The following is a 13,215-nucleotide window of genomic DNA, read 5'->3' on the forward strand; positions in this document are numbered from 1 at the left end:
TGTTTCTGTGAAGTAACTTTAATTCTCGTTGATACATTGGCAACGAGGGGCATAATTGGAGGATTCACACTAAATGCCTAAAGAGCGGTTAGGGGGACATTTTATTTGAGAACAGGGTTATTGGAAAACAGGCTCATTACTGCAAATTACTATTGAAGCCAAGTCAACGATAGCTTTTCAGATGGAATTAAGCAGACACATAGCAAATTAATTTTAACATAGAGGGGTTGGTGCTGATGTGTTTTGAAAAGAAAAGTAAAGGGAGCGGATGTTACTGCAATGGTAAAACTCCGAAGAGCTGGCAGGAACAATGCCCTTGGGATGTGTATGTATGTAATTCTTTGAAGGTGAAGGGATGATAATTCTGCCGAGTTACTCTAGCACTTTGTGTCCTTTTGTGTATTAATCAGCATCTACAGTTCCTTGTTTCTACGTAGAACTAGTGTGCGCAGGTGATCGATTGTTAGAGTGGACTCGGTGCACCAAAAGGCCTGTTTCCATGCTGTATCTTTCAGTCGATCAGGGGAGAGCCGGTGGATGTGGTGTACCTCGACTTTCAGAAAGCCTTCGACAAGGCCCCACATAGGAGATTGGTGGGCAAAATTAGAGCACATGGTATTGGAGGTAGGGTACTGACATGGATAGAAAGTTGGTTGACAGACAGAAAGCAAAGAGTGGGGATAAATGGGTCCCTTTCAGAATGGCAGGCAGTGACTAGTGGGGTACCGCAAGGCTCGGTGTTGGGACCACAGCTATTTACAATATACATCAATGACTTGGATGAAAGGATTAAAAGTACCATTAGCAAATTTGCCGATGATACAAAGCTAGGTGGCAGTGTGAACTGTGAGGAAGATGCTATGAGGTTGCAGGGTGACTTGGACAGGTTGTGTGAGTGGGCGGATGCATGGCAGATGCAGTTTAATGTGGATAAGTGTGAGGTTATCCACTTTGGTGGTAAGAATAGGAAGGCAGATTATTATTTGAATGGTGTCAAGTTAGGAAAAGGGGACGTACAACGTGATCTGGGTGTCTTAGTGCATCAGTCACTGAAAGACAGCATGCAGGTACAGCAGGCAGTGAAGAAAGCCAATGGAATGTTGGCCTTCATAACAAGCGGAGTTGAGTATAGGAGCAAAGAGGTCCTTCTGCAGTTGTACAGGGCCCTAGTGAGGCCGCACCTGGAGTACTGTGTGCAGTTTTGGTCTCCAAATTTGAGGAAGGATATTCTTGCTATTGAGGGCGTGCAGCGTAGGTTTACTAGGTTAATTCCTGGAATGGCGGGACTGTCATATGTTGAAAGACTGGAGCGACTAGGTTTGTATACACTGGAATTTAGAAGGATGAGAGGGGATCTAATCGAAACGTATAAGATTATTAAGGGGTTGGACATGTTAGAGGCAGGAAACATGTTCCCAATGTTGGGGGAGTCCAGAACCAGGGGCCACAGTTTAAGAATAAGGGGTAGGCCATTTAGAACAGAGATGAGGAAAAACTTTTTTAGTCAGAGTTGTGAATCTGTGGAATTCTCTGCCTCAGAGGGCAGTGGAGGCCAATTCTCTGAATACATTCAGGAGAGAGCTAGATAGAGCTCTTAAGGTTAGCGGAGTCAGGGGGTATGGGGAGAAAGCAGGAACGGGGTACTGATTGAGAATGATCAGCCATGATCACATTGAATGGCGGTGCTGGCTCGAAGGGCCGAATGGCCTACTCCTGCACCTATTGTCTATTGTCTATTGTCTATTATTATACTGGTGTTTGTGGATCTGATTTGGGTAAATTAGCTGTTTAGTTTAGTTTAGATTAGAGACACAGCGCAGAACAGGCCCTTCAGCCCACTGAGTTCATGCTGACCAGCGATCCCCGCACATTAACACTGTCCTACACACACTCGGGACAATTTACATTTATACCAATCCAATTAACCTACAAACCTCTGCGTCTTTGGAGTGTGGGAGGAAACCGACGATCTCTGGCAAAACCCACGCAGGTCACGGGGAGAACGTACAAACTCTGTACAGACAGCACCCGTAGTCGGGATCGAACCCGGGTCACTGGCGCTGGTATGGCAGCAACTCTACCGCTGCCCCTGTTGTCCTCCCTCAATGACCAGAATTATTTGACATTAAATGTACTTTGTTGACTTTAGGTTTGGGAATATCGTCAAGCTTTAGACGATGCTACATAAATGCCAGTCTTTCTCAGGTTAGCACGAGTCCTTGCAAGTTTGAACCATTCCCGCAGCTGGTGGGATAGCCGGCTTAACCTTTCCCAGTGTTAAAAATGTTTGCAAATTATTTTACAACTCACGGCAGCTCCTAAGTAAAGTCTGAAGAAGGGTCTCGACCCGAAACGTCACCCATTCCTTCTCTCCAGAGATGCTGCCTGTCCCGCTGAGTTACTCCAGAATTTTGTGTCTATCCTAAGTAAATAGGTTTTTTCATCCATGAAATCAGATTGTTATCGTATTTTTATACTTTTCAATGGTTGGCCGTGATCTAAAGATATCTCTAAATAACACTGGATTCCAACAAATCCTCTTTGCCAGTGGTGATGCAAGGATAATTTAACCGTTGCAATGTGGATAAGCAAGGAACCGTTCAAAACTAATCAGATGGCCTTTAAATCCAATTTATTATGGGACATAGTGGAGTGGATCTGTGCTTGGTTTACATTGATCCCTGCGTGTAGAGGCAAAGTAAAATTGCAAAGAATGTCTACAGCATTACTCCACTTTAGAGCATCCTCTGCAAAATAATATTTGTGTGTACGTGTGGCTTTACTCAACATCTGAAGATAACAGAACGATGGAGTAATTCCACACTCAGGTTTCATCAACAAAATTGAAATGTCTTGTCTCTTGAGAAGAAAGCACTCAGTTGCCCGACCCTTTAAAATGTACCTGTTAAGCCATGTGGCCTGATTGTACCAAATAATATTTTTGTGTCATGAACTTTGCATCATTGGTAACACGTTAAGTTCAAAAATGTATCGAAGGTCCAGTAGCTATTTTTGAACCCTATCTAAACAGTGATTACTTTGACAACACATCCCTTTTTCTTAGCTGAAAAGGGAAAGGGAAAGAGTCATAAAAGGGAAAGAGACATTTACCATTCATAAAGCATTTCTGCAGTTCCTTGTGCTCCATTTTATCATTAATTGTTGGGGATAAAAACGTATTTAGTCTGTTTGCAGTAAGTGGCATTTGCTTTCCATTAATCTTGCAAAAAAATGTTAAGGACAGGGCACTACAATCAAATAAATGACTCCAATCAATTCAGCTTCATGGAAAACATCAGACATGTTAGCTTACATATTACCAACAACTTTGCAGTGCTGAGCCATTGGAAAAATAACTCTAATGCATTGGAAACACTGAATTAGTATATTATATATAGTATAAATATTCACTAGGATTTGTTGGTTTTTAAATATGTGCATGCACTACATTAAAAACATTTTTATATCAATTTCCGAATGTTAATTAAGTCAAGAAGCAAATCATTGGATCTATAGAATTTGTGTCATTTCAGAACCATGTTTGATCCCTATCTTTTGGCTGATTTAGTTGAGTTTAGTTTAAAGATACAGCGCGGAAACAGGTCCATCGGCCCACCCAGCCCGCGCCGACCAGCGATCCCCGCACTTTAACACTATCCTACACACACTGGGGATGATCTTACATTTGCACCAAGCCAAGTAACCTACAAATCTGTACGTCTTTGGAGTGTGGGAGGAAACGGAAGATCTCGGAGAAAACCCACGCAGGTCACGGGGAGAACGTACAAACTCCGCACAGACAGCAACCGTAGTGAGGATCGAACCCGGGTCTCCGGTGCTGTGAAGCAGTAGCTCTACCACTACGCCACCGTGCCGCTGCCAGAAGAATAATTCATGTCTCAAGACTCGGCACAGTCTGTAGAGATGGGCTGAAAAGCTCAACGAGGGAAAGGATAACGTTCATAAGTTCATGTGACAGTAGCAGAATTAGGCTATTCGGCCCATCAAGTCTATTCCGCCGTTCAATCATGGCTGGTCTATCTTTCCCTCTTATCCCCGTTTTCCTGCCTTCTCCCCATAATCCCTGACACCCATACTAATGGATAATCTGCCGCTCTCCGCCGTAAAAATATCCATTGACTTGGCCTCCACAGCCGTCTGTGGCAATGAATTCCACAGATTCACCACCCTCTGACTAAAGAAATTCATCCTCATCACCTTCCTAAAGGAACGTCCTTTAATTCTGAAGCTGTGACCTCTAGTCCTGGACTCCCCCGCTAGTGGAAGCATCCTCTCCACATCCACTCTCTCCAGGAATTACAGACGTTGGAATCTTGAGCCAATCTCCGCAGATGTTGCCTGGCCTGCCGATTTTCACCAGCACTCTCCAGAAAAGATGCCACCAGATTGTTGCATCTCTCTGTGCTGGTCCCAGGGGAAGATTTACTATCTTCCAATATAATTGCCCACTCTTTTAAATCTCTTTTCTGTCTGTACATCTATCTTTCCCTTTATTTTACCTATTAAACATGAGTTTGGCTTGATGTATTTACTCATAGTATTGTCTGATTTGATAATACAATACATGTCAGGATTGATGGGATAGGATGCACAGCAAAGCTTTTCACTGTACCTCAGTGCATTATTTCAGTTTAATTTAGAGATACAGCATTGAAACAAGCCCTTTGGCCCACCGTGTCCGCACCGACCAGCGATCACCTTCATACTAGTTCTGTCGTACACCCTAGGGACAACGTACGGAAGCCTACAAATCTGCACGTCTTTGTAACATGGAAGGAAAACAGAACTCCTGGAGAAAGCCCACGCGGTCACAGGGAGAACATATAGACTCAAGTACAGGCAGCACTCATTGTCAGGATCGAACCTGGGCTTCTGGCGCTGTAAGGCAGCAGCTCTACCAGTCAGTTTGTCACGGGTATCTTTGTACCCTGCTGATGACTGATATTTTCAATCTCTGTGAAACCATTGTAGCCTGCTTAATTATTTTCCATTCACTCCAAACTGAACCAGCTTTCAGTCACTTATAAAAGTGCGTTGATCATGAGAATTTTCATTCTGGTTTAGAACAAGCTGTCAGTCACGTCAATGTTTTTTTAACAAATGTCATCTTACCACTGGATAAGAGTTTAGTTTAGTTTAGTTTAGAAATACAGCTCTGCAACTGTGTACTGCACACACTAGGGACAATTTCCTTTTTTTTTTACCGAAGCCTTTTAACCATCAAACCTCCACGTCTTTGGAGTGTGGGAGGAAACCGGAGATGCCGGAGCAAACCTACGCAGGTCACGGGGAGAACGTACAAACTCCGTACAGACAGCACCCATAGTCATCCATAGATCAAACCCGGGTCTCTGGCGCTGTAAGGTAGCAACTCTACCGCTGCACCACCGTGCTGAGCTTTAACAAATTTCACTCAGATATTCTGACATCCGTCTATTGACATTTTGATATGAAATTCAATAAATGTGTATTTATCAGAGAGAAAATAAGGCCAACTCAGCAAGATAAATGAAATCAGTGTCATTCATGTTTCCGATTACTCCGATTACTTCTGCATTTGGCCCAAAAGATAACTGACAGCCTTGAGCACTTGACTTGCACAGAAGGTCATGGATTTCAGCTTGACACTGTGCTGCAGATGAGAAATTTGACTGTGTGCTTACATTCGAATGAGACCCAGGTTTGATCCTGACTGTGGGTGCTGTCTGTACGGAGTTTGTATCATATCATATCATATATATATACAGCCGGAAACAGGCCTTTTCGGCCCTCCAAGTCCGTGCCGCCCAGCGATCCCCGTACATTAACACTATCCTACACCCACTAGGGACAATTTTTACATTTACCCAGCCAATTAACCTACATACCTGTACGTCTTTGGAGTGTGGGAGGAAACCGAAGATCTCGGAGAAAACCCACGCAGGTCACGGGGAGAACGTACAAACTCCTTACAGTGCAGCACCCGTAGTCAGGATCGAACCTGAGTCTCCGGCGCTGCATTCGCTGTAAAGCAGCAACTCTACCGCTGCGCTACCGTGCCGCCCAGTATGTTCTCCCTGTGTATGTTCTCCCTGTGACCCGTGTGGGCTTTGTCCGCGTGCACCGGCTTCCTCCAACACTCCAACGACGTACAGGTCTGTAGGTTAATTGGATTGGTAAAATTGTAAACTGTCCCCAGTGTGAAGGATAGTGTTAGTGTGCGGAGATCGCTAGTCGGAGCAGACTCGTTGGGCTGAAGGGCCTCTTCCCTCGCTGTATCTCTAAATAAACTAAACTAGAATGAGATGAGATGATGATGCATGAGGAGACCCTGTACAGTCAGAAAGGTCTGTAATCTGCAATTTAACACACTGTCAATACAGTGACTATCAATACAGCTTTGAAACCTACAGTAATAAACCAGGAAATGTTGGGACAACCTACCAGATCAGGCAGCATCTGTGGAAAGAGAAACAGACATTGTTTTGAGTCTGTGGCCCTTCATCAAACAAAGAGTCGCAAACCCAAAACGATGACCTTCCATCGATGTTGCCAGATCTGCTGAGTTTTTTTTCAGCACTTGGGAAAATGTGATCGGTCATTGTTGTTTGTCCAACTTCCAATGCAGGGCGAGCAGAAAATGTTGGCTATCCACGTGATAACCCTGGAAAAGTTCCAGTCAATCTTCACCCCTCGCTCTCACTCATCCGGTAGCCCTGGATCAGATAACCTCTCTATTTTCATGCCAAACTCCTCCCTTGGCCTTGCCGATCTGTATATCCTCCAACTTCTCCAGCTCTACAGCTCTTTGAGAACTTTCTTTTCCTCCAAAGTTAGACTACCACACATCTAATATTCATTGTTCAACTCTCTTCAGGAGTCCAAACGCAAATGTTCCCATAAAACCGAGAGATATTTTTTCTAAGTTAAAGCTGTTGTCTGTTTAAAAATTCCCATTATTTAGCATGACACAGTGACAGTAGGTCAGTTCAGTGTATTGTCATGTGTACCGAGGTACAGTGAAAAGCTTTTGTTGTCTGCTATCCAGTCAGCGGGTGAAGAGCAGACATCAAGGCTTGGATAGAGTGGATTGTGGAGAGGATGTTTCCACCAGCGGTAGAGTCTCGGACCAGAGGGCACAGCCTCAGAATTAAAGGACGTTCTTTTATGAAGGAGATGAGGAGGAATTTCTTTAGTCAGAGGGTGGTGAATCTGTGGAATTCTTTGCCACAGAAGGGTGTGGAGGCAAAGTCAGTGGATATATTTAAGGCAAAGATAGATAGATTCTTCATGAGTGCGGGTGTCAGGGATTATGGGGAGAAGGCAGGAGAATGGGGTTAGGAGGGAGAGATAGATCAGCCATGATTGAATGGCGGAGTGGACTTCATGGACCGAATGGCCTAATTATACTCCTAGCACTTATGATCTTATAATCCAAATGTTGATCATTTATATCTATATACTAAAACTCTCGTTTGTTTGATTGTTTGTTCCTGAACTACAGCCAAAACAGTACACGATAGCGCGCCAATTTTAGGCCCACCGTACTCACCATCATCCCTTTGGTGCTAATGGAAGATGTTTCATTGAAATTGGTGTTATATTTTTAAAAGTTATTCACATTTTAAAGTTTAAATCTATCTCCTAGGCAGGGAGGGGGGAGGGAGGGAGGGGGTTGAGGGGGAAGAGGGAGGACAAGGGGGGTTGCGGGGGATAGTATGGGGGGAGGGGAATGGGGAGGGGGAGGGGTGGGGAAGCAGGAGGGGGTGGAGGTGGGGTGGGGTGGAGGGAGGGGGCGGGGAGGGGAGGGGGAGGGAGGGGGGAAGAGGGAAGGATGGGGACGAGGAGGAGGGGGGAAGGGGGGAGGGGGGAAGGGTGGGAGGGGGAAGGGGGGGGAGGAGAGGGGAGGGGGAGGAGAAGGTGATGCACCAATGCAGGAGAGGTTTGGATCCAACGGGTCCACTTGGTCTAGTTATATATTGAAGTTCCAATTGATTTCCATAAGTACCTCTGAGATTGGGTAGGAGCACAAAAGTTATCATAGAAATTGATGTTAAAAAACTGATGCTGCAGGACTACATTGCTGCTACTGCTAATATTTCAGAGAAGAAGTGAATTAAGTGCATATTTTCATCGTGCTTTCATGCATTTTAATGTATTTCCATTTCATCCATTTCTGTTAATTATTTATTTACTTTTGGGAACTGGCGGTTTGTTAATTAATAAATTCTCCTCCTTAATTCTCAAAATTACTGTCCTCTTTGGAGTAAAGTAGATGAGAAATTGAAGAAGACCCTGTATGGATAATTAATAGATCAGAGATGTTATAATTTTAAAGTGAATAATATTTTAATTGAATTGGCAACCCAAAATTAATTCAGGGAATTTTTAACCAAAGTTTATATTCATGATGATACATAAATTTAAGTATAAGTATATTAAATAACTTTGTTACACATCAATGAAAGATTGCGGTATGGCGGCACAGCGGTTGAGTTGCTTCTTTACAGCGCCAGGGACCCAGGTTCGATCCTGTTCTATAGGTGCTGTCTGTCCAGAGTTTGTACGTTCTCCCCGTGATCTCGTGGGTTTTCTCCGGGTGCTCCAGTTTTCTCCCACACTCCAAAGACACACAGGTTTGTAGGCTATGTGTAGGAAGGAACTGCAGATGCTGCTGTAAACCGAAGATAGACATAAAATGCTGGAGTAACTAAGCGGGACAGGCAACATCTCTGGTGAGAAGGAATGGGTGATGTTTCGAGTCAAGACCCTTCCTCAGACTCAGGTTTGTAGGCTAATTGGCTTGGTAAATTTTTTATTTGTCCCTAGTGTGTGTAGGATAGTGTAGTGGGGATCGCTGGTCGGCGCGAACTCAGTGGGCCGAAGGGCCTGTTTTCGCGCTGTATCTCTAAAGTGAACTCTAAGCTAAATTAGAATAATCTTCACGGAGTTTTAGCAAAGACAAAAGTAGCGGGGATATTCAAACTGGGAGATGCAGGGAAGCCTCAATGTAGGGATTGTCCTAGATCCTAATCTTTTCTTGTCCACAAATGCATGAGAGATGATTCCAATATCATTGATTCAAAAGATCAAACTCAAAAGGAATGCATTCATCTATTATGTAATTCGAGGAAAATTCAAAGGACTTCTTTTCACCATGGGCGACACGGTGGCTCAGCGGTAGAGCTACTGCCTTACAGCATCCGAGACCCGGGTTCGATCCTGACTACGGGTGCTGTCTGTACGGAGCTTGTACGTTCTCCCCGTGACCCGCGTGGGTTTTCTCCGAGATCTTCGGTTTCCTCCCACACTCCAAATACGTACAGGTTTGTAGGTTAGTTGGCTTGGCATAAATGTAAATTGTCCCCAGTGTGTGTAGGATAGTGCTAGTGTGTGGGGATCGCTGGCGGGCATGGACTCGGTGGGCCGAATGTTCTCTAAACTAAACTAAAGTAAACCACATTCTAATCATGTGCACAATGCAAAGAGCTGACGTAACTCAGCAGGTCATGCAGCATCTCTGTGGGTCATAGATAGAGTCGTTTTGGGGTCAGGACCCCTTCTTCAGACTCCGATTCCAGTTCCTTTTGTTCAGATGTTTTTTGTGGGTTAATCATCGAAACACTCGGTAACATTCTCTGCCTATTTCTTTCATTCAATCTTGTTTCGTCTCTCTCTCTCTCTTTTTTTTTCTCCTCTGTAGGCATTTCTTGTTTAAACCAGGGTCTGGTACTTCCAGTCTCTATGGTACTACCAATCCAAGCTATCCTCTGACCTCCAATACTGTTTACTCTCCGCCTCCGAGACCCCTTCCCAGAAGCACTTTCTCCAGACCTGCCTTCACTTTCAACAAACCTTACAAGTGCTGCAATTGGAAGTGTACAGCTCTAAGTGCAACAGCCATTACAGTAACACTAGCACTTCTTCTTGCCTACGTTATTGGTAAGTTTCTTCCCTTCGATCCAGCTGTTATTCTTACTACATTTCTTCATTGCTTTCCTCTCGGCGTAATACATTATGTTATTCTGTACATATAAATAAATCATTTCAGGTAGTTATAAGAAAAACAAAATTGTTGCTTTTTTAAAAAATAAAAAAACCTGCATGAATTTATTAATGCTTTCCATTTTGCTGATTGTTGTTTCTGCTTCTGCCCTATAATACTTTCAGTTTTAGCTCCTTCTTCATAAACAAGAGGAAATTACTGTGTTCGTACACCATCTATATCTTGCAGTGTGACTGTATGAGGCAAATACAAAAAGATAGAAATGTAGAAAATAGGTGGCATTCAGCCCTTCGAGCCAGCACCACCATTCAATATGATCATGGCTGATCATCCAAAATCAGTACCCCATTTCTGCTTTCTCCCCATATCCCTTGATTCCGTGAGCCCTAAGAGCTATATCTAACTCTCTCTTGAATACATACAGTGAATTGGCCTCCACTGCCTTCTGTGGCAGAGAATTCCACAGATTCATAACTCTGGGTGAAAAAGGTGTTCCTCATAATGGCCTACCCTTTATTCTTAAACTGTGACCTCTGGTTCTGGACTCCCCCAACATCAGGAACATTTATTTTGTGTCTAGCCTGTCCAATCCCTTAAGAATTTTGAATTTTGTATGTACCTATAAGATCCCCTCTCATCCTTCTAAATTCCAGTAATATGACTCAATGTAAATTGGAGAGTTCTCTCTCTCCACCCCCCCCCCCCCCCCCCCCCCCCCCCCCCCCCCCCCCCACCCCCTCCTTCTCTATGGATGAGTTTTGTTTCAGCATGGTTCATTTCTGGTCGATTTGCTCCTTCCCAATTCAACAATAAAAATTCAAGCCAAGGATGAAGCCCCTTCATCTTTAACAGTATATTGTAGGATAACAGCTATAGTAGGGTGGTAGAGTTGCTGCCTTACCACGCCAGAGACCCGGGTTCGATCCCGACTACGGGCGCTGTCTGTACGGAATATGTACGTTCTCCCCGTGACCTGCGTGGGTTCTCTCCGAGATCTTCGGTTTCCTCCCGCACTCCAAAGAGGTAGAGGTTTGTAGGTTAATTGGCTTGGTGTCAATGTAAAATTGTCCCTAGTGTGTGTTAATGTACAGGGATCGCTGGTCGGTCTGGATTCGGTAGGCTGAAGGCCCTGTTTCTGCTCTGTATCTCTAAACTAAAAAACACTAATCTAGAGATGGCTTTCTCGTTCGTAAACATTTGTAAATACGTTAATTCCTCCTGTTTTTCCTCTCCAATTATCCATTTGAATATGACCCACTCGATTTTATTCTTCAAATGCTAAATTCTGCAAAACAAAGTGAGTGAGCAGAACGAATGATAAATCATGTACTTTAGCTAGTGACCCATAATACCCAAAGATATGTTCTCACTGAACTGAATCTTATTCTGACATGTAAATCTTAAAACATAAAGTCACATTAATTGACTGGAGAGTTAATAATAGATCTAAGCTATGACTTTGGAACATTATATCCTAGTACAGAGCAAAACACAATTATGAATATATTTCTTGTCTCTTGAGCTAGTCTGCCTTTCCGTGTGTAATCACAGCTCTGGTGTAGATTTGTATTGTATTTTCTATAGATTCTGGCTCGCTGCTCCAATGGTCAACTAATTGAATCCAACTTTCAAATCAGGCCTACTAATGACTTTAATTTCTGTGGCCAAATAATTCACCCTGCAGGTGATCAGTTTTTATTCTTTCAATTGCATTAGACCCTATTTTTAATTATCTAAAATGGCCAATTAACAATTAGCCCCGTGCACTATTTAGTCAAGGAATGTTTCCACGCTCTGTGAGGGTGATTGGGAAACGTTAGATGCCTGTGTCTGACCCAAGCAGAATTTGGCTTAGCGAAGGATATCAAAAGTTAGAATCTAAAATGCCGGTGTCTCATCTTATAAAACACAATTGTCTGACAATTCCATCACATAACCTTAGTTCAGCGTTATTCAAATGAAAGCCAATCTTTCTTGGAATGAGTCGCGATAATAACTATTTCCCAGTTACTTTTATCGTCACTTGAGAAACCTGTAAATGTGAAGCACTGATTTTTATATCAGCGCAGAATGACCTCTTCTCCCTGCAATGGCTCCCCTGGAGCATTAGGGAGGAACGTAGGTCATGTTCTCCACTAGTAGGTCACTTCCGAAACAACCCACAGCGTTGAATTGGGAAGTGAGACCCTCAGCTACTTTTTGAAAATGTTGCCCCTTCCCTCACCCCTTCATCCTCTCCCTTCCGCCATCAACTCCCAGCCCAGTGGTAATCCCAAGCCCTGACCACCCCCCTAGAATCCCTCTAGTCCTCCTGTCCGCCTATCCTTTAGACCCTGAAATCTCCCATGTGATTTCCAACCTCTGTGGCTTCTCCCCCCTCCTCCAACCCCGACCATTATTAACTTTAATAAACGACATTTGGACAGATACAAGGTTTAGAAGGAGATGGGCCATACGCAGTCAGGTGGTACTAGTCTCGATGGGGCGTGCTGGTTGGCGTGTGCAAGTTGAACCAAAGGTCCTGATTCCGTGCTGTTTTTCTCTATGATTCTTTGATTCTTTGACCACACTCTGATCACAGCCTCGTCACAAGCCCCATGATCATTAGTCCACCTCGTCTCCCTACCTACGGTACCACTGATTCAGACGGCCAGAGTTCTCTCCTGCTCCAAACCAGGCATCTAACTTGAACAAAGTTCATCCCCCACCAACACCGCAGCGCAGGAAGTTGGGCTAAAGACTGGTGGTCTTCTCAAGCTTTCTCGAACCCTCAGCGTACCACCTCACCAGTGACCTCAGCCCGTGAACCCCGTGAATCCAGCCTGGGCCGAGAGCTGCACATTTGCAAATGGGGTCACACCGCAAACCAAGCCTGGTGTACTTACAGAACTTAGGTACAGACGAAGAGTCATAGAATCACGCAGCATGGAAATAGACCTATTCAAGAGTCAAGAACGTTTAATTGTCATATGTCCCGGATAGAACAAAGAAATTCTTACTTGCAATAGCACAACAGAATATGTAAACATGGTACACTGTAAACCATAGAATAAACGAGCGAGAGAAAAAATCAGTGTGTGTGTATACACATACTCACAAATGCACGTAGATATATATAGATCATATATTTATATTTTTACACAAAGGGTGGCGCGTGTATGGAACGAGCTGCTGAAGGAGGTAGTTGAGGCAGGTACTATCGTAACGTT

At 43.9% G+C, this 13,215-nt stretch overlaps 1 protein-coding gene across 7 annotated transcripts in view; it reads left to right on the plus strand.

Moving 5' to 3' along the window:
* Positions 1-13,215, plus strand: part of tenm1 (teneurin transmembrane protein 1) — a 1,669,493-nt gene that overhangs the window by 1,443,156 nt on the left and 213,122 nt on the right. For all 7 annotated transcript variants that reach the window (XM_078412545.1, XM_078412546.1, XM_078412547.1 and 4 more), the window contains one exon: positions 9,704-9,942. In XM_078412545.1, the coding sequence (XP_078268671.1) occupies positions 9,704-9,942 (239 nt within the window). The remainder of the gene's footprint in view (positions 1-9,703; positions 9,943-13,215) is intronic.

Source organism: Rhinoraja longicauda, chromosome 15 (assembly GCF_053455715.1).
Source record: "Rhinoraja longicauda isolate Sanriku21f chromosome 15, sRhiLon1.1, whole genome shotgun sequence".
Lineage (NCBI taxonomy): Eukaryota > Metazoa > Chordata > Chondrichthyes > Rajiformes > Arhynchobatidae > Rhinoraja > Rhinoraja longicauda.